This window comes from Telopea speciosissima, chromosome 9 (genome assembly GCF_018873765.1).
Source record: "Telopea speciosissima isolate NSW1024214 ecotype Mountain lineage chromosome 9, Tspe_v1, whole genome shotgun sequence".
Taxonomy (NCBI): Eukaryota; Viridiplantae; Streptophyta; class Magnoliopsida; order Proteales; family Proteaceae; genus Telopea; species Telopea speciosissima.
The window spans coordinates 8,463,239-8,485,373 of record NC_057924.1 but is presented as its reverse complement, the minus strand read 5'-3'; the positions used below and the strand labels follow the sequence as shown (position 1 = coordinate 8,485,373).

General features: G+C 39.6%; 1 protein-coding gene across 1 annotated transcript; it reads right to left on the bottom strand.

The window, feature by feature from the left end:
* Positions 1 to 9,647: 9,647 nt before the first annotated feature.
* LOC122640507 (chitin-inducible gibberellin-responsive protein 1-like) lies at positions 9,648 to 13,261 on the bottom strand. The gene is made up of 2 exons (XM_043833718.1): positions 13,250 to 13,261; positions 9,648 to 11,572 (listed from the first exon to the last, which is right to left on the bottom strand). Exon 2 carries the CDS (start codon positions 11,417 to 11,419, stop codon positions 9,656 to 9,658), a length of 1,764 nt encoding a protein of 587 aa, XP_043689653.1. The 5' UTR covers positions 11,420 to 11,572; positions 13,250 to 13,261; the 3' UTR covers positions 9,648 to 9,655.
* Positions 13,262 to 22,135: the final 8,874 nt, after the last annotated feature.

Here is a 22,135-nt window from a genome sequence, read left to right as displayed (position 1 = left end):
TAATCGAAACAATTACTAATTACAAATTTTTGTTTATTTGGAATATTGACCTGTTATATAAATGATTTGATTCCGGTTTATACCCTTAAAACATTGAAACCACCGATAATGGAAGCGAACTAATAAACACTCTTATTGATCCCAATACAACTACGGGTGTCAAACAGTACTGTATTGGTGATGGATTCAGATCCTCTATGACGCAGCAGCCCGTCCTGCCTGTGCTGTGCAGACACAAGGCTGCACGGAAAGATCGCATTACCCCCACTAGGGAAAGGAGTTTGGGGAGGGGTATGGGGGTTTTTGCGCGTGGCCTTGTGCCTACGCAGCGCAGGCAGTTGCGCTGTAGATGATCAAAATCCATTGGTAATCCGGTATAGAGAACGAGTACCAAATACCAATATCATACTATACTGCATAAGATCTACATTCCTAATATCGATACCATACCGAGGGCAATACCGTTTTCTCATATCATACCGAATTTGTAATGGTATGGATGTATGCAGTTGGTTTCAGTATACTCTTCCGGTTCCAAATTGACACAATTAAATACAACCATGGTGTAGGATAGGAGATCTGAATCCTCTTCAATGAGGTGCACGCTAAATGAGAATCCAACGGCTGACCGCGTGCCCAACATCACTTTAATTTCATTGTTGTTTATTGAGCTTATATAGAAAAACAAGAAAAAAAAAAAACGAAAAGGTAAAGCTTAAAAAGAGCATAACAGGAAACAGTAACTGGAGTTTCTTTGGATTAACATAATAAAAAGATTCGGTGTAACATAATAAATAAATAGAAAGTAGGGTCAAGTGTTGATGTTTAGAACCAGATTCCTCCTCGATGCTGCAGTATTCTCATCTAACAGATCTAGATAAATACTATAATTAAGAGACTGAATTTTGGGGCCCCTTTTCTCAACTGTTCCAATGTGTAGAAGATTTGCTTCAATGATGCAGACATCTTTCACTAAGTAGCCTTTCGATTTTTTACTGAGATGTAAATTTTTACCATGAACCCTACTTGAGTCATTATACCAATGCCGAACTGCACCCAAAAATAAATGCTAATTAATTTAGCTAGGTATTCAAGAAAATGATTCAATCTATACTTGATTCCAAGTTAGATTTTTGGGAGAAAGAACACTAACCTGTGCTCTGTGTGGGTGTGTACCTGTGCCCAAACACAATCCGACACAAAAAGACAGCCATACACATCTGAAAAGTCACAGGGGTGCAGTGGTCTTTTCGTAGTATATATGGCCTACATCAGCACTCCCATGTGTCTATCTCTCTCTTACCTGTATGAAAAAACATCTCCGCCACTTGTTTTAAGGTGGAGAGAGATAGACAAATGGTAATGCTGGCGTTGGAGACACTTCCGAACAGAAAAGTACTTTCCATTTTTTTTTTTTTTTATTCCTTAGACATGAAGCAGTAAATTCATGAAGAGCCAAAAGATGAGAACTAATGGTATTGGAGAAAAGCAAGACTCAGGTTTAAGTTCCTTGTGTTTGGAATCATCGAAGTGGTTCAATACTCGGAATTGTGCCTCCACATACAGTCCTGCTAAATGACTGAATCCTAAGTTCGAAAGAAGGTGGTCGATCTGTTACTTCAGCAGAACATGAAATGGAAGAAATTAAGTTTAAAAAAAAAAAAGGACTAGATGGGTTGAGTAGAAGTATAATAGTCCAATGCAAACCTTCTTCACTGTCGCTATAAAAAAACTCCATCTGGGTATAATATTGTTGCTTGAATCCAATCTGCAATACAAGTTTGAAGGTTGTTTAGGTAGAAAGGCTGCTCAGGATGATTTTATGTTCATATATATATATATATATAGCGAAAAAGTTCTTTGTCCGGGAGTGTGGCTTACGCCAGCACTCTCATGAGTCTATCTCTCTCCTCCCCATGTGAAAAGACATCTCTGTCCCCTTGTTTTAAGGAAGAGAGATAGACACGTGGGAGTGCTGGCGTAGGCCACACTCCCGTATAGAAAACTGCTTCCCTATATATATATATAGAGAGAGAGGGTGTTTTATTATTGTGTTTCATCCAATGATGGTTCAAATCAACCTAAAGGGTTTTTGATTTTCTTATTGGATTTAGGATTAAAAGAGTTATCTTCAGTTCGCTTCATTCTGTCCGTTGGGTTCTCTGTATGGATTGGCCTGGGAGGCCTATTCTTTTACATTATCCTCATCATATCTATTATCCACGGATTAATACCTGGCGTCTCTGGAGCTATTTAATGTTTATCGGATTTGGTATAAGGACTCTTCGTCTTCCACCTTTGCGTGAGCTTCCCTCCCCATGCAGTATCAACCATTGGTGGTCAGTAGGGGTGAAAGTTTGGCCCTGTTAACCGGAACTCATCCTGAACTCAAACAGGGCTTAGGTTAGATTTTTTAATCCTAAGGGTGGGTTAGGATTGAAATTTTCAGGACCAGGATTAGGGTCGAGTTGGACCCAGATTGAGGTCTCGGGTAGTCGGGTTGAGCCTGACACGATCCTGTGTTAGGTTATGTTTTACAGTTTTGGATTTATATAATACAATTTTTGTTTAACATCTAATTATCTATGAGTTTACCAAAACAAGTCTAATTATCATCTATTGAGTGAAAATATTTAAACTTTTAAGATTTGACTAAGATTTTTAACCCAAAGAAAAGTATAATAGTCAATTGAGTATGAAACAAATCAATACCCAATCACATGTCTCATAAAAAAATATCAAGTCAAATGTTTCTCATTTTTTAATGCATAGGACGATGCAAATAGTAAAAAAGAAGAAGGGTTAGATAGGGTCATAAAAACAGGTTCAATCAGGGTCAATCCGGCCCATAGCAAAAATCAAGACCAATTTATCCTAGCCCAGCCCAATCAAGGTGAATAAGGGCTGGGCTGAGCCTGGCAGGGTTGGGCCTAGGCCGAGATATCTCAACCTAACCTAGGGCCAAGTTGGGCTTGAGCTGAGCTAAGAGGAGTTGGGGTTGGGCTGGTGTTTTAGAAATCCCGGTCAAACCCGACCCTGTTCCAAATCAGATTTAGGGTTGTGGGAAGGAAGATGGAGGAAGGGGGAATCTCTTCACCAACTACTTATGTTAGTGGGTTTTTAAGGGTAAAACAGACATTTCAAATCCACTTTAAACCCCACGTCATCAATTAACGTGGTATGGCTAACGAACTGTTAGTTTTGCATATATTGAAAAGTTCAAGGGATGTACATGTTCGATTTTTGAAATCTTGGGTCGATTTGCACTAAAGGTAAAGTACAGGGGCGTACATGTAATTTTCCCATTTCTTTTTTACCAAAAACAAAAAAGATGCGCATCGTTGTATTATTGCTTTGAGGCCATGTAAGGAACACTACTTGTGACCAGAGTCGAATGAATTATATAATTGCCTATGTGTGTTTAAATACAAAAGTGATGGAGAGGAAATCTCTCATATAAGTTAACTAGGATATGTACAACAAAGAATGAAAATTTTAAAACACAGAGAAAGATTACAATGGAGATTAATACACATGTGAAAAATATGGTTAATAGTATCAAAGTTCTAGCCATTTATAGCTGTTGAACAAGAACAGACATAACAGCTTGAAATGAGTCAGCCACTTTGAATTGAAACTGTCATGACTTTGTCTTTGTAGAGATTGACAAGACTCTAGCTTCTTCCTCTTCGTCACCTCTAATGCATTTCACTCAATGAGGCTAACAAGTGATGGTGTGCTAGAGAGAGGGCTAGAGTGATATAAATAATCAAATAGGTCTGCCTCTCATCAAGGTATGCACCATACTAGACAAGATTATAATTCCCATATCGCTATTATGGAATGGATGGATTAATATTGTATCCAAGCAATATTGAGAAAAAAAAACCAAATAAAATGAGATAATGGTAAGGTCTTGGTCATGTGGGATACCCAGTCGAATAATTATCACCTCCAATTCGTGGGCACCTCCAATTCCTCTAATAGGGAGGATCGGACATCACCTTGTGCAGTGCTTTCGGGGAGGGGGTAAGGTGGTCATTTCCACCCCATGTGAGGAATTGAAAGGGACAACGAATTGGAGGTGACAACGATTCAGACCCAGTGAGGGAAAAAAAAAACAGAGTAAGCTCAAAAGAGGACAAGGCAAAACATGAAATAGAAACAGAAGTTTTGTTTAACAGAAACCATAACAAAAAGGAAAATCAGAAACATAATATAAATAACTAGAAAGTAGAGTCAAATGTTCATGTTTTTAAGAAGATAATTCCTTAATGCTGAGGTATCCTCATCTACCAAATCAAGCTCAATAAAATAAGCCATAGACAGATACTAACTAAGCCCATTCAAAAGATGTTCCTTTTATTCTGATTTTCGTCACAGTTTCTTAATTTCGCCAATGAGTAGAAGGTGTGCTTCAATGATGCAGATATCTTTCACCAAGTAGCCCTTCGATTTGTTTCTGAGACAATTGAGAGATAGGAAATTTCTCCAACCACGACGCTTACTTGTGTCACTAAACCAACGCTGCACTGCACATAGAAATGAATTAATTTATAAAGAAAAACAGAGACAAGCTTAAGGAAAGGTGCTATAAGTAGTACAGACTCACGTTTACGTTCTCTGTGCTCGCCGTAGAACTGGTCCACTACTCGCAATTGTGCTTCCACATACACTCTACGGCCAGGAAGAAGGGCTGTTGAATCATCCAACATCAAGTACAAAGAAAGTTTCTTTTCTGCATTTCCTTTGGGTCGGAGAGTTAATCTCCTGAAATGAAAAAAACAAAAAAAAAAAAGTTTAGAATTTAGCTTTTTGTTAGTATAATTAAAGTGTAGAAATGGCTGAAGATAGAATAAATTTGTACCATTTTTTACCACCAACAGAAAACACTTGAGAGGAATGCCATTCCTGAAACAATTCAGAAAAATTCTGTATTTTCCAGGTATAGTTACAAGTGACAGGTCCGGGTTTCATTAAAAGACGCTCCCCTATGCCTGCATAAGTATATCTGCGGACGAAGACTTCAGCTCCAAGCACACAAGTGTCGTCCACCAAGAATCCCTTAGTAGGGTTATTGAATTCTCTGAGGGTAATCAATCTGTGGAACCCAGATTGAGTATTTGTGGAACGGAAACTTGTAGCTTTTCCTTTGGCATCTAGTCATACATGGTAGTTTTTAAGCACAACAAATTAGTTAGATGACTATATAAAACTAAGGAAAGAGGGTTGGGCATGCAAATAGTATTCAATAAGGTTACTACATACAGTTGTAGATATAAGGAAACCTATAACGATGTAGAAAAGAATTGAAATCACAAGCAAAAATGACACAATCGATTGAATACAAGGATTTACGTGATTCGATAAGATTGTCTACGATGAAAGTGAGATAAGATATGTTTTGCTATTAATGTAGAATAGGGTTACAGGAGCTCCTACTCACACCTACATATCTCAGATTACATTACAGAACCCTGTCTACGGCCTTTTGGATCAAAGCACAAATCCAAATGACAAAATGCAAGAGGCATTGTACAACCCACAAACACTACTCATAAGGCTGGGAACGGAGGGACCTGACTCCTGTGCAGCCATGGCTGGAGCTGGAGCGTCCACACCCCACTAAACGATAGAAAAAACAGGAGTAGGGTGGTCATTACACATGTGGGGCCAGGTTGGACCCACGTGTAAAATGACCATGGGGACCCATATATGAAATGACCACCCTACTCCTGTTTTTGCTGTCGTATAGAGAGACTGGACGTTCCAGCTCCTGCCACGGCTGGACAGAATCCTCTTCCGCAAAGAGAGGGACAGGGGGTCATGATCTTTTCAAAAGGGGAAGGAGAGAGAATGACATATGCTGGACACCATGGAATGGTGCCACCAATCCTTTTCCTAAAACTAAGAATTGCAGCAGAAGTTTTGTTAGTTTTGGGTTTTGTAATAGACTCAGTGATGATCATTAAACAAAAATGATAGAAAAAAATCTTATTAATGAAAAGCCACCTTGGAAAACAGAGTACTTGTCCCTAAGTTGGTCAAGCACTAAGAAGCTGAACGAGGCACGGACCTCCCAACCTGGAGAGAAGGAGTTTGTGTCAGACATTACCAAGTAGAGAGAAATGTGCCCTTCCCCATTTTTGTCTTTGTTTCCTTTAGGGTACAGACAGAGTTTCCTGCAATATATTTATGCACAAATTATAGGAATGTTTCTAATATATAGTTAAGTCTTAATAAATGTGATAATTAAGTAATAAGGTGAATAAAGTACCATTTGTAGCCACCAGATACGAAATCGCCAGAGTCGTATCTTTCTAGTGAGGAATTTGAGAGCAAGGAAAATGAATGAATCTTAAGTGCGAAATGAATTGGAGGTTGATCCCTTATTGCTCTTGACACTTCTGCAGAACATGAAATGGAAAGTAATTTTAAGTTAATAAAAAAAAGAAATGGGAATGGATGGATTGAGTGGAAGTAGACTACTACTCCACTGCAAATGCAAACCTTCTTCATCATCGCTAGAGCAAAGAGCCATAATAATCTGGGTGGGTGGGTGTAATGTTGTTACTTGAATCCAATCTGCTGAGCAAGTTTGAAGAGGTTCCTACTGATTTTGTGTTAATATATATAGATAGGGAAGAGAAGAGAACAGAGAGGCAGAAACTTCTTTGTTTTCTTTTTTTTGTTAATAGAGAGGGAGAAACTCAGAGGACGCAATGGTTGGACTGTGTTAATGCACAGTTAATAGACGATTTAAGAGGGGTGGAAGTTTCAGTTTAACTTTGGAAACCGTAATAATTGGAAATCAAAGCTACGTTGTGGCTAATTAAAGTTAGTAGGTTCCGATCTCCTATGCAAGTTTGAAGATTGTGAAGGTAGAATTGTAGAAAGCCCTCTTTTGATTATATATTGTCATAATTAATTAAAGGGTAGAGATTAGAGTGGGAGAAACAAAAAAGACGCAGTGGCTGGATTGTGTTAATGTACAGCTTAATTAATAGACGATTTATGAGGATGGAACACTCAATTTTACTTTTGCAAATCGTAATTGGATTTCATAGTTTTAACCCTGAGCTGGAGATCGTCTAACCTAACATGGCAGTAGATGTTGACACATGGCCTAGGAAACGGTGTAGATCGAACTGGAAATAATGATTTCAATCCTTCTCTCCATCGCATATACACCATGCCCCAGTTGTGCTCAATTTGATCTGTGCCTTTTGAATGGCACTCAAGTCATATGTCGACACATGTTGTCACACTGGATGATCTCCAAAACTCGGGGGTGCGCTAGAGAGGAGCCCAATCCATGCTAGATAGGCCAAACCCACGGATTCGGCTCCTCTCCAGTGTGGGACGGTGTCCAGCACCCGTCTGAGGACTGCAAAGCCATGATGCACTTCGGGATGTGTGCTAGCATGCGCATGGCGGCTCTGCAACCATCGGATGTATGTTGGAGAGGAGCCCGATCCCAAACCCACAAGTTTAGCTAGATTGGACAAACAGATCTAACCACCCAGCTCATCTTTTTTCTCTGGTCATTTCGTGCACTGTATACAAACATATCTGTTCATGTCACGAATATGTAAGTACAGTGCAGGGATTGTTTTGGTAAGTCAATATTGTGATTCCGATCTAACCTGTCAAATCCGGCAACTTCGATCCAATTTTTGGAATCCAAACTGGATCGGTTGATCCTAGAACGGCATATTGAAACATTCGATAGGGCTAGGCTTAGGCCCAGTCCTGCATAATTTTATGCTTATAACGAGGGATGCAAATGGATCGGATTCAGCTCGAATAGTGCTATATCCGCATCCGATTAGCTTTTGGACGAATTCGGATATTGCTAAACAGATACGGACATGAATACGGATTGGATATTTTATTTGTTTATACGTAAATATAGCTTTTTGAATAGTTATAGCCTATCTGTATCTGCTTTCGTTTAGTTTTTGAACGGATTTGGAAAATGCTAAACGGATATAAACACGGATACAAAAACGAATTTCGACTATTCATTTACACCCCTACTCATAATAGAAACCTAATCCAACTCCAGCCTGGAATTTGGGTTGAATCCAACCTCCTGGGTTAGTTTAGTGTTGGGAAAACTCAACTTGTGGGCAGCCCTGGATTGGGATTGTGGAGCTTCTGGTAGGGTATCAATTTAAGATCAGAACCAAGAATCAGACCGTAACTAACCTATTAGGAATCAAAACCGATAGATACAATTAACTGAGACTGTTTAACTAATTGGTCCAGTTTTGGATCTAATTTCTGAAACTGTTTCACTCATTAGTCCGGCCCGGTTCTGATCCGGGTTTCCTAACGATTACAGAACTGAATCAACTGATAGCCCATTTAAGAATTCTCTAAAATCTCAACGGTCAAGAGAATTTCCACATCGTTCTTTGGCTCATTTTGGTGTCTTTTCTTACATTTTAGATCTTTTTACGATTTCTTCTAAAATAAGTAAAAGCAAGGGTCCAAGGAGGAACAATCACATCTCTCTCTCTCTCTCTATCCCTTCCTGCAACAGGACAAAGGCTCGGATCCTTCATAGAACCTCAGTGGCAACCATCCCTTGTACTCTTTGACTTAGTTGCACAATTGGGCCCTGTTGGACTGTTTTGACAAGGGTAGGGCCCCACTTCTTACCATCCTGAACCAGTTTTTATTGCATGTTTTAAGCTTATTGGTCCAGTTAAAACCAAAGCCAAAATTCCAAAGCAGGGTTTCTAGAATCAGGATTGGACCGGCAGAATTGAATCGGCCTAATCAGTTGATTTGGCTTGGAATTGACCGAGACTGATCCAAAGCAATCGATCCATAAGTCATTTCTAGGGTTAGAGCAAAATCTGACCAATTCCGGCTATACTTCATTGATTCTGACCAATTTAAATTGGTTCCAAATCAAAATCGACTGAAACCGATCAAGATCTCAATTCCGTGTTTTGATTTTTGAATCCCTGCTTCAAAGTCAAACACTGATGAGAATTGAAAACCCCAAAGGAAAAATTCCGGCCGTATCCATTTGACAAAAAATGCAAGTCAAGCCAAAAGTCGCAGCAAATAACTTAAAAAGACATGTTGCGGTTCCATATTTGATTCAAACTCAGACATCATTAGGGGCTCAAGTTTCAACCTTATCAGGCCACGAAATACTAACCTGATGGTGATATCCTTAGCAGCTCCAAACGTGCATAAACAACAATGGCGCCGCAGACTGCCAGAGCTTCTTTTAAGTCCACTTTCTCCTTTGTTTTCTCCAGGTACATTGGAAAAGCATTTGTTTGCTTCGTCTTCAGTTTTTTTTGTTGTCCGCTCTCAATACAGAAAATATCAATAATGGAGATCGTTATAATAAGTCAAAATTACATATACAAAAAGATGTAGGTGTTCCATCTAAGTAGTTGCACATATAAAGAGTAAAAGAAGGAATACATATTCTACAGAGTGAAGAAGACAAACTGCCTGCAACTCAAGACTCCTACAAATGTAAGCTCTTAACAGAAAGGGTGAAACGTTTACTGATAATTCTACAAATACAGATATCTACGTGGGTGAAAACTGAAAGGGGTTCTGTGATCATATATATATATATATATTCTACAAATACATCTACAGGTCTCAATCTATTATTCTTCTAATGCCAGGCTGAAGCTGAAATCAAGTGCCTATTCTTCCAACCCAACAGCATAGCTCCATCCTTCTCCTCTAGCGTATAATTCTCCGAGTAGCACCTCAACAGACTACGTATCACAGAATTGACGTAAGAGCTCAGCGGGAATGTACGAAACCCAGCCATTGTCATTCTAGATTTCCACTTCCCCAGAAGCTCATGTCGCTCCACTCTATCCTTTCCCTCGCAGGCAATAACGTTCACTATGTCCCTGGCCAAGCAGTGCTGCTCCACATTGATTCGCTGTTTGTTATCCCTTGGCATGGCAACATCGATTGACTCAAACATTGCTGAGTAGAAATCTAGGGCCTCCTTGAACCTGGCAAGGAAGGGTGTTGTGTTCGTGTTCGACTCCTGCTCAACAAGGGTGAAAACTTTGGGCGAAAGCGACCTCAACATCCTCAGTATTCCATCTCTCGGATTGTTGACATCAACACTCTCATCCGGTGTATGGTGGAGTTGCAAAGTGAAGTTCACAGCCAGAGCCTCACCAGGCCTCAACTCAAACATCTCCCTTTTGACCTCCGGTGCAAACACTGGCACAGCATGGAACTCAACAGGGATATTAAACTTCGCAGACATTGCAGCTAGCCTCCTCCCAACGGCTTCTAAACCACCACCACGGGCATATTGAGAGACCGGATCATCAATCCCAGTGATCCGAACATGTGGAGGACCACCCGGCCTTGCTGCTAGTGCTTGTATCAGGGTTAACCACTGAGTCCCCTGTGCAATCTGAAAATCTATTATGTGTACCCGGTCCTCGTTTCTGAATGCTTCAGCAATTGCTCCATTGGCTGCCATGTAACCAAACTTGAGGTATGGGCAGATCTCGTATAGGATCTGCATGTAAGAGAGCAAGTCCTGGCTTTCTGGTTGTGGTTCTCTGCACCTTAGAGCACGGTATATGTTAGTCCCGGAGGCCAACTTCCTTGCAATCAGCCCTTCTACCATATAAGCACCTAGACGCTGGATTGGTTCTCCACAAACAGAAACAGCATTGCTAGCCTCTTGAACCAACTTATCGAAATCATCTATCCTGTTTTCAAAAAGGGCCCTTGCACACTCAATCAGCAATTGTTTCAGATCACTCCGTTTGATCTCCTGAGAGGACGCCTCAGTCGATCTATGACACTTCTCAGTATGTACTCCATTGCTTGATTTTTGGTTCTTGGAAACAAAACACTGTTGAAATTGAATGACATTTGGCTCCAGTTGAGGTTCCTGGCTCCAGGACCTTAATCTTTGGCTCAAGATCTGTGGCTGCTTATTTCCCTCAGCAGCAGCATTAGATGTTATTGCTTCATCTTCATCACCATCAGGACCCATCAGAGCAGTCTCTAGTTCCTGCAGAGCGTGTTTCATGCGTTGACCACAATTAGCATTCCGTGAGAGCAAACTCCCACCAGAACAGGGTTCAAAATTGTCTTGAAGACTGACAGGTGAGTGGTTAACCCAGTGAAAAGAACTGTTGGATTCAAGAGAAGAATTACACGAAAGACCTGCTCCTGAGAGATTCTCTGTGGAGCTATACTGCTCCTGGCTGTTACTCAGTGAAGCAAAGGTATCACCGTCAAAGTGGGTGGAAAGAGGCGAGATAGGTGAGCTGTCTGAATTAAATTTCAGAGGTCCAACAGCCCAATCAGAGATTGGAGAGGGAGTGATGTGAGAATCGTATGAAATGTCCGCACCCGTGCTACCATATCTGAAATGTTGGTGCGAATCCATGATATGAAGGTTGCATCTGTTGATAGCTTGTGGTAATAATTATCAGCTTATTGAAGGTTTATATTTGGATATCATAAGTCCTATGTTGGAGAAGAATCTGGACCAACTTTATGATCTGATCAGATCGACTTTCCTCTCAAATAGGATTTTGAACTGCAATGACAATGCAAGAGAGAGTTCATAAGATGTTTGCAACACTCAAAAGTTTAGAACAGAACAGGAACACAGCTTGTACAAACTATTTATTTCCACATAACTCAACAAATCATCCATCATCTGGAGAGCACTAAAATTGCAACGAATCAAAGAGTTTTGTAAAATGTCTCTGATAGTCAAAAGGGTAAAAGCTCATTGAGGAAGAGTACAGCCCATGTATTATTATCAGTCTTGAAAATAAAAGAACTGCTACACCATTCAGGGAAGTATCAAGAGGATAATGGATGGAAAAAAAAATACTAAAAAACCAAATGTAGTATAGATTTTTCTGTGCGGCAGCCACATTAGAATAAACTCATTTAATGTGCTGCTGCACAGTCACAGTTAAAAACACAAAATGTGTATAAAACCTTGGCTGAGGCTCTCCTGACCCTTCATAACATGTATCAACTACAGAATTGGATTAGGGTCGATTTCATGCTAAACAGAAAACATATGCTAAGGGGAAGCTCCACAGTCAATTAGCTTTATTCAAGAGGAAAATTATTTGCTGCTGCGCAAATTAAAATTGCAAGAAATCTTACCACGCCATAACGTTGAAGATTCATACTTCGCATGATGAAGAAGTACAATATCAAGGAATATTTCGAATTATTCTGGGATGACATGAAAATATGGAATTCCAAGGCCAAAAACTATGGTGATTAGAAAATCAATTACGACATAAAAGAAATGAAGAACTTTTGGAAGATCAAAGATGAATAGAAAACACAATTTTTTTATCATGCCAGATAGCCTGCTTGGTAAAGGAGGGGATACTAGCTACAAAGGAAGAAAGGAATCCTAGCCAAGATTCATACACAGTAATGCATTTACCTTATGTGGCACTAAAAACATAATATCTGTCATAAGCACCACCATCTTATGCCCCTCCTTCAGGATTTCCTCCCTTTAACTTAGTACTAGGTTAATGATGAATTTCAAAGCATTTCTTAACGGTACTAAAAGCTTAAAATTGAAGCAATATACAAAAAAGCTTCAACAAATATTGAAATAGAGAAGGATTTGATTTTCCAATCATTTCCAAGCATTAGATTATGGAGTTTAAATTAAAAAATAATATGAAAATCATACACTTATGTCGAACTAAAGAAGGAAGAATAATAAAGTCCGTAAGTTTGTAAAGATAATAGGGTAACTGCAACAGAACAAACTACGAAGTCATAGGCGCAACAAACAAGTAGAGATGGATCTAACAGCCAAAAATAGCCACAGATTGTGTCTTACTGAAACCTCGAAATAGATTAATCCACAAATTGTTCTGCTCTCTCCGTTGTTGAAAATCCTACTTTGGGAGCATTACTGCTCCAAAACCCCCCACCACCACTTCCCTACTCCGCCCAAAAAATCCTAATAAGCGAAATCCTGAGACTCATAAACGGAACAGAGCCACCATACTAGGAGCATATGACTATAAGACAACCATAAAAAGCAAACATCTCGCTAACAAAGCTTCAACAAACAAGAAAATCATCTCGCGAACTCAACAAAATTGAACTCCAAAACACAATCAAACAGAAGAAATCTCAAACAGAATTGGTAAAGAAAACAGAGTTTTAAGTTAATTCGAAGGAACAAATAGGTTTTAACTCAGAGAAAGAATGAAATCCTCACCTCCGTTAGGTTTCTCTTCCTTCTTCGTTGGTCCGAGTTAGTTTCTGCTCAAATCGGAACAGATAAGTAGTAGATATTACAGAGAAAAAGGCATTCGAATAAAATAAACCAAACAGTATACGATTTTTATAAATGGAATACAAAAGGAAAGATCAAGGAAGCGAGTGGTTCGGTTCGGAAACTAACGGTAACGGAAAACGTCAGCCTCGTGAAGGCAATGTTGACTCATTGTCCGCGTCTTTTGACGAGGAAACGTCACGGAGAATTTAGGTCTGAAGTCTGAACCGCCGACGGCCGACCACACGTTCTTCAACTAGGTAGAACATTCCCCATTCACCTGCGTATTATAGCAATACCAAGCCTTCCAAATACTAACTTGTACCAAAATTCATCTCCATTCGACGCGTGGGACTTGAAGAAGATGACGAGAAAGTGACCTTATCGTGACGACTCAGCTTGAAAACGTGGAGCTATATAAGGACCTGTGTCGCTGACGGCTCTGAGATGACGTGGCACACGGTGAGAGAAGTTCTGGCTAAAATTGAGTAAGCTTTGGGGTTCCCTGCTGTCAAGCAATAACTCTTTTTTAAAGGAGAAAAGTTCAAACGTGGCACTCATGCGGATGAGGATTCAGCATTTGATATGCCACGTGAGCATCCCATGAACAGTTTTATGACTTTAGGATTCGCGAAGCTGCTTTTAACGTGCGTCTCAGCCATGCATTGCAAAGTTGACTCCTCGCCCGCACGTGTATCATTAGCTGCCATTAATAAATCAACGGGGAAGGGTTTCCCACTAGTGTAATATTGTAATAATGTTTGGTCGGTGGATCCGGCTTATCTCCTGCGAGCCCAACGCCTAGACAATGCTAGTGAGGCTTTCAATGACTGGGCTGTTGGTCGCGCATCGGGCCCCATGCAAGTATATATTCTCATGTGCACCCAACAGGTGGATGAGATCGGATTCGGCTCGGATATAGATCCGATGTAATCGGATTTGGATATTTTCTGATCGAATACAGATATTTCTAAACGGATACGGATTCGAACGCGGATCAAATTCGGATTTTCGACCATCTGTTTACACCTCTGCCTTGTATAACCCGAACCTTCCTCCCCCTAGTGGATACAATTCACTCTCAATCCATAGTTTTAGATCATGATTCTCTTCTCCTCATATTCTAAAACCTGTTGAATCTTCAAAAATCCTCTAAATCATTATTTACTTAATTTTTTATAATTAAGTATTCGGATTCGAATTTTTATCGGAGTATTCAGATTTTTTTGGGATATCTCTAATCAAATACGGATGCGGATCGAATTTGGATTTTTGATTATCCATTTACAGCCCTATTCATTGGGCACTCACTATAGGGTGCTCGTTGGAGAAGAGTCCAATAAGGGGTATAAGAGAGAAATTGTTGAATCCGATTCCTCCTCAGGGAGCCCAGCACCCAGAGAGTGTCTGGGGAAACATTCAAGGATTGGGTTGTGCTGCATACATCCCAGCGCGTGCCTAATCTGTGATTGAGATGTGTGCGGTACAACCTAATGGCTGGATGCCCCTCGTAGGCACTCCTTGAGCACTGGGCTCCTTAGAGATAAGCTCAATCCGAAACTGTTAGGAGTTGTCAACAATAAGGATTATTTACAAGAATGGACGATGATTGAAGGAGAAAAAAATTAAGAAGAACTGCACAAGCAATATTACTAGGGAAGAGAATTGTACATGTTAGTCTTCCACTTGCCACTTACAATGAGCTCATTTTACCTTAAAATACAATAGATTTACATTAACAATACTAGGAAGTAAAAAATTATTTAACATTGGAATCCATTGGTCCTCCCCTCCCATATTGATGGTTAACCCACTTCCACTTTTTTTTGACACACGAAAGCCTGTAATTGAGAACAAACTTTTACAAGACCATTCTAAATTAATAATAAAATCTTTTGACCCAAAATAGAAGGATTCAATAAAGAGTTATTCGGAAAATACTTATTTTTAAGAATGCAAGCCCAAATCTGGTAAGGAATCAGGATTCATGAAACATGACTTTAGTCCTATCATATAGAGAACTTTCAACAAGTTGGACTTGGGAGTTAGAACTATGAGGCCTTCTTTTATGAATGTTTGTGCTTTGTTGTAGAACCCCACCCCCACAACTCTTTTCTTCTACTATTTCTATGGGAGAGGGATATACACTGTCGGTGGATGACTTCCATATAAATGAAATTTTTTGGCATTGAAGGTCTCCAGGGGTGTCTAATACCAATGTCTACGATTGGTTGTAGCCCCCCCCCCCCTCACCCACCTCTTTTCTCCTACTATTTATATGGGAGAGACAACTACACACTAGCATTGTATATTGGCATAAAATACGTTAGAGAGTAAAACATCCCTTTCGATATCAGAGTATACCATAAGTATTAATGAGGAGAGAGAGAGAGAGTGTGTGTGTGTGAGAAATTGTATATATAAAGCGTCGCATACACATAAAAATATGCTAAAAAATTTACTAATTTTAGAATATCCATTTGCTAGTTTTGTTGTCCCAGACCTTGTAAAAAAAGGGGAAAAAATATAATTGCATTTGGGTAGTACGATGAATTGTTGACACGAGTTAGTTAAATTGAATTTAATTTGGGTTCTGACGTTAAGCATCAGTTTAGGAGTTTAATATAAATTTAATTCTTGTAAAAATTTTGAGTGAAAGAGATCGACACGTGCTGTTCAATGGGAGCATGCATGCAAGCATCACTCTGAACGAGATTTCTATCCTTCCATGGGGGTAGCATGGTACTTTTGCATGTTTCTTTGTCTAGGCATAAGAACCACGCAAACCACATGATCAGGTAACGTTCTTTTCCCCAAATTTAGACACATGCAATTATACAGATACAATCATAGGATAACTATAAAATTATATTTATCCTAAAGAAGTGATATAATATCTTTCCTAGCTTTAACAAAATGGTACGTAGTCAATTTTCCACGTGATACATCAATAAAAACCTACTCTTCATAACCTAATCTAGAGAGATATTTTAAATCGGGTTCAAGTTGAGTTGACCTGGTTGTCCTGTTAATGGAAATACATTGAACCAATGGCATGAACAAAATGTTCTACCAATAGAAAAGCTATTAATTATATTGATCTATTTGCAAATGGGGCTTCTTTTTTCTTTCCAAATCAATTAAAATTTGTGATGTAGACAACTAAACATTACATGAATTTAATCAAAACAGTTATCGTTTTATCTTTGTCAATTTGTGCCTAAAAAACTCATTGGACAATCATGACATATGTCTAACATTCTTCATTTTATTATTCTTATTGTTATGGTCAAATATTCTCTGTGCTGGGCGGAGGTTACGCCTAAACACATGGGAGTGAGCGAAATGATCGCCCTACCCCTTGAATGACAGATATACCCATTACCAATTTAGTGAACAAATATAGTATTTAAGGGCATTTCTTACACTAATGAAGGATGAGGGTTTCTTATAACTTTCGAAATTGATTAAAAGGTTTTTTTTTTTTTTTTTTTTTTCTCTTTCCTACAAGTGCCTTAGGTTATGTCAAACCCATTGCCCACAAGTCAATATGGATGACGCCATGACCAGAATAAATAAACGGTAGAATTCTTTATTAGGCAAATGATGGTTGCCTTGTCGCATGGACCTTGCATTAGCGTGGGGCCATTGAGAGCGTGTGTAGAGGGATCAAGATGGATGAGATTTTTTATTTTACGAGGGGGTGGGGTGATAATTGTACACGCTCTTGTGTCTGAGTGCACCCGCCCTTTTTTTTTTCTTTAATTTATGGCATTCTAAGAAATATGTTAGTTTGGGTGTGAAAAACTGAAAATAGCATCTCAATGCACCATTGTACACACACAAGGAACACAAAAAATGACTAAATTAATTTGCTAATACAAAAAGGGTTTTCCTCCCAGCCACTATGCTTAGTGAAAATATAACGTTTTATTATTTGCCACATGACTGTACCTAGTTTAGTCATGTGATACGGGACCAGACAAGCATCTCATCGGTGCAATTTCAACTTAAAATGAGTAGAGGAACTAGCTAAAGCGACAAAAGATGCCATTTTGTATTTTACATTTAATTCTATTTGATAGTATTTCTGTAGTTTTATTAGAACTTTGAATCAGAGTTTGAACAATTTTCCTTATGTACGTTGAACTACATTTGACCATTGAGATGCATGTGGAATTCTCTATCACATAGACTGTCCATGTCTTGACAAGTGACAAATAGTAAAACATTATACTTTACTAGGCATAGAAGGACTCATAAAGATAATGCTTAAATAATGAAATGTGAAGATCATGGTGAGACATAGAGATTAATTTATGCTGTAATGGATCATCTACAAATACGAGCAGGTGAACGTACATCTCAGAGCCAATCACATGTTTAATTTGTTTTCATAAAGACCTCTCTTCCCCTTGTAAATGGTAAAAGAAAAGGTGATTGCCTCTCATATGTATGCACGAAGGAATGGAACTCTAATAATGTACATATATGTATGTGTTTAAATATATATGTATATATATATGTATGTATGCATATATGAGAAAGAGAGAAAGAGAAAAAGTGCGCATTTGCCATGGCCAATCAACAAAAGGATGTGTGCGTGCAGCCTTGGTTCCCGTTCCACACCTTCACTTAACGTTAGGATAAAGGATGAGATTTTTTATTTTTTTGGGTAAACGATAAAGGATGAGTTCAATCATGCTTTTCTTCCAAAAAGCATAGAATCGATGTCTACGTCCAATTTCTATGAGTTCTTTTTTTTTTTTTTGGTAGGAATTTCTATAAGTTCTTAGACCAACATATAAAAAGTGAATGACAAAGAGGAAAGTGTCGGCCACGGATAATTATTGTCTACGGTTCCTGATTGGTGCGGTTCTTTAGTTCCTCTCACAAGAGGGGGTGGAACCCACCTGGGGCATTTGATCGAACAGTCTGCCTAGCTGGGGTCCACCCTCCTCTTGTGAGAGGAACTAGGGAACCGCACTAGTTAGGGAACCGTATACGAAAAAAATTCATCGAGGACTCGGCGCCTTGGGATGGCCATTCTTTTTTTTTGATGGATAATAAAAAAGATAATATTAGATATTAGAATAATACACATTGTTCATAGCATGGCCAGATTCCTAGCTATAGTGAAGCAAAAAGAGTGTCCTATGGATTGGTAAGAGACATCCGGAGACATATCAGCAATATTAACAAACTGCTTAAAGACGTGCCAAGGCCATGAGCCATTGGTTGGAAATGGAAGAACGTCGATGATCCGTTTATTTGAACACCATATTTCTTTAATCTTCAATCCCATATTCGTGGCATGCTTAAGGCCCTTACTAATTCCAAAAAGATAAGGATCCAGAGGGTCCCAGGCGCGCATATAACCTGCAGCAAAAAAGATGAGCTTACCGTCTTTCAAAAAGATATAGGACCAACCGGCCAAGCTCAATCCAAGTATATGGTATCTTGCACATATTAAAATAGGAAAATAGAGTGTGAGTAAGGTAAAATCATATGAGTGGCACAAAACCTCCGTACTAATGTCTATTACATCATGGGATGGAAAGGAGGGGGGGGGATATTTGTAAATCTTTCAGCCAATTCTGGGTTTGATCCATAATCCATTTTGGATTAGGCTGCTCAGAGCCAATAACAACCTTGTTCCTCAAAGCCCAAATAAAGTAGCAGGTAATTATAAAAGCACTTAAAAACCACAAATTATCCTGTTTAGAGGACTTTAACTTAAGATAATAAAAAAAACAGACAGAAATGTTTCAGACTTTCAAAGTTAAGAGAATCGGATCTCAGGCCCAAGGGTCCCGCAACCAAAATATGTTTGTCCCAATCACAAGATAAGAAAATGTGCTAGATGGATTCAGCACCATTTCCACAAAGAACACAAGAAGAATCAATCTGGAGCCATTTCGAGAGAGTAGCTTTGGTGGGAAGTCCTGCATTTAGCAAACGCCAGAAGAAGATCTTAAACTTGGGGTGAATTTTAATTTTTCAAAAGAATTTCCACCAAGAGATGAAACAACAATTAGAGTTACTATCAGATGGATATAAATTCAGACGCAGCCAATTTAGTAGTAAGGATGCCATTTTTGGCCTTAATGCACCACCACCTGTCATCCATATTAGAAAAAGAAATGGATTGGATATTATAGGAGACTTGAGCAGGTAACCTATCAAAAAAACAATTCATGTTCCAACCATAACCCTCTTTAAGGCTTTCAACAGATCTCGTATGGTCAGAAGGAGTGAGAACAGTGTTCACAAAGTGAGAGAGGTTACCTGACAAGGAGGGAATCCACTTGTCATGCCAAAAGAAGGTAGATTTGCCATTACCAATCTTTTTTATCATAATCTTGTCCAGAGCTGGTATGATATGAGTTATGCTGTTCTAGGTCCAAGAGCCTTTTTTTGCACGGGTATGGGGATGAAAGAAGGAAAGCTTCGAGAAATATTTAGCTTTCAAAACACAACCCAAAGGGTGGATGATTTAGTAAGGAGTCTCCAACCTAATTTCAAAAGGAGGGCCTTATTATGGTGTTCAACCTTGCGGAATCCCAAACTCCCTTGTACTTGAGGAGTACACAATCTATTCCAGGAGATTAAGGAAGACTTTCTCTTATTCCTTCCACCATTACCCATCCAAAAGTTTAGGCAGATGGAATCAAAGTTTCGACAAACTTTTAGGGGGAAGAGAAAACAGTTCATTAGGTAAGCAGGGGTGAAAGCCAATGCCGACTAAATAAGGACGCTGCGGCCAGCATAAGAGAGAAAGTTAGATTTCCAAGAGGAAAGTTTCTTTCTCATTCTAGAAACCACTCCTTCCAATTCCTTAACTTTGGATCTGCAATGAAACAAGTTAGTGCCCAAGTAAATGGAATCCTTAGTCATTTCCTTCACACCAATACGAGAGTTAAGAAAACGTCTATCAGCCTACGAGACATTTCTACTGAAATGAATACCACTTTTAGAAACTTGGGATGATTTTTTATTTTTTATTTTCGATATCCCCACTAGGGGATAAATGGCCCTACAAGGTGGCAAGGACAAGACCTACGAATTCACAAAGGGCCTACGGGCCAAACTTCTTGGAAAACGAATAATAGTGGTGCATATGCCAACATTCTCAAATCTAGGGTTTGAGAGCTCTTACAAATAAGAAAAAAAGGAGTCGTAGTCGTGCTAGGTTCGAGTGTTCTTTGCAAAGAAGATAAATGTGCAATTGCAACAAGTTAGGGTTCGCCCAAGATAGTCAGGTTCTGTGAAAGATGGGTTTTGTCCTCCAAGGAGAGGAGTTGAATCGTATGCCAAGCACATATGGTGCACTTTTAGAAGAGTCGATCCACTAACCAAACTCTTGGACACGCTCAACTAAGCAATGTCAAACTGCTAGGCTATGGCCTAGGTGTGAATTGAGGTATATTTTATCTATACTATAAAGAGATTAATCTTATCCAAAAGAAAAAAAATAGAGTAATTAAGACTCTACAATGGTGGGTGAATTCTTTCACAATTCACTATACCTAGAGTAATGTCTCATGTATTTTACCAAAAAAAAAGTGTAATGACTCATGTATGATTTTGTGATGGTGTCTTTTTTCGTCCATATGTATGTGAAGCCTTCACATACGTGTAAGGTTATTCAGATCCATAAAAAATTCTTGAGACCTTTTCTTCAAAAACAATTCGAATCGTTATGGAAATTTTTGTTTACATTTGATTTTCAATCAAGTAAAAAACCTTCCCTAGAAACCCTTCTTCTTCATCGACGGTTGCATGAACGTGGGCTCACGAGGTAGCCTCTCCACCCCCAGTGGCGTGTTTCCCCTTTCCTTCCTTTTCCCCCTTTTCCCCCTTCTCTTCCCTTTTCCTTTCTTCTTCTTCTCACTTGCCCCATCTCAGATCTCTCTGACGTCCTCTCTCTCTCTCTAGGCCATGTCGGTCTTCAATACAGCGTTCCTAAACAATGAGCACTCAAAGCCGACTCCAATTTTTGGTCTTTGTTTTTGGGTTGTGATTGGAATCTGCATCGGGGCTCCATTGTTCTCATAATTTTCCTCCTCTCCCTCTGCATTTCTTTTCGTCGCCATAAATCTCCCAATTACCACTGCTTGCATCCGACGAAGAAGTTTGGCCCCAGTGAGCTGACTCCTGTGGTCTCTAAAGAGAGCCAAGAAATCGTCCATCACTTTGCTTCGGATTAGTGTCCTGCGTTCCCTCCTGCCATTCCCAAGATCCAGATCGGCATTGGGAAGCCTGACCATCAAGTGGTGTTCTCCGACAGGCCCTCTTCTCATGTAAGCGGTGAGAGCCGATCAAACCCTGCGACGGATTCCACATCCATGGTTGTCGGCCCTCTTGAGGTTTTGCATCTGGGATGTTGCCACTAGTTTACTCTCTGGGAGCTTGAAACGGCGGCTAACAGATTTTTGGTCGAGAATGTGATTGGGGAAGGTGGTTGTGGGATCATTTTTCTCGGCTTTTTCCCTGACAAAATACAAGATGTTGTCAAGAATTTGCTGAATATTTGATTTTTCCCGGTGGGGGACGCTAGAGTTTTCACTGGCAGGGGGATTGGAACAGTCGCTGATGGGGATTCTGCCACTGCAGATGCCGGAGTTATGCTCATCACTGGATACCAGAGATGGGAGGCGTCTGAGCTCACGTCGAATCTGCTCAAGGAATGTGCCACCCCCAACTGGCTCTTCAACTCTGTCGGCACCGACAGTTGGCCGGAGAATGATGGGTTTTGGATGCCAGGCTGGCATCTTGGAAGGTGGGGACAAGACAGTTGGTCGGTCATTATGATGGGTAATCACATGG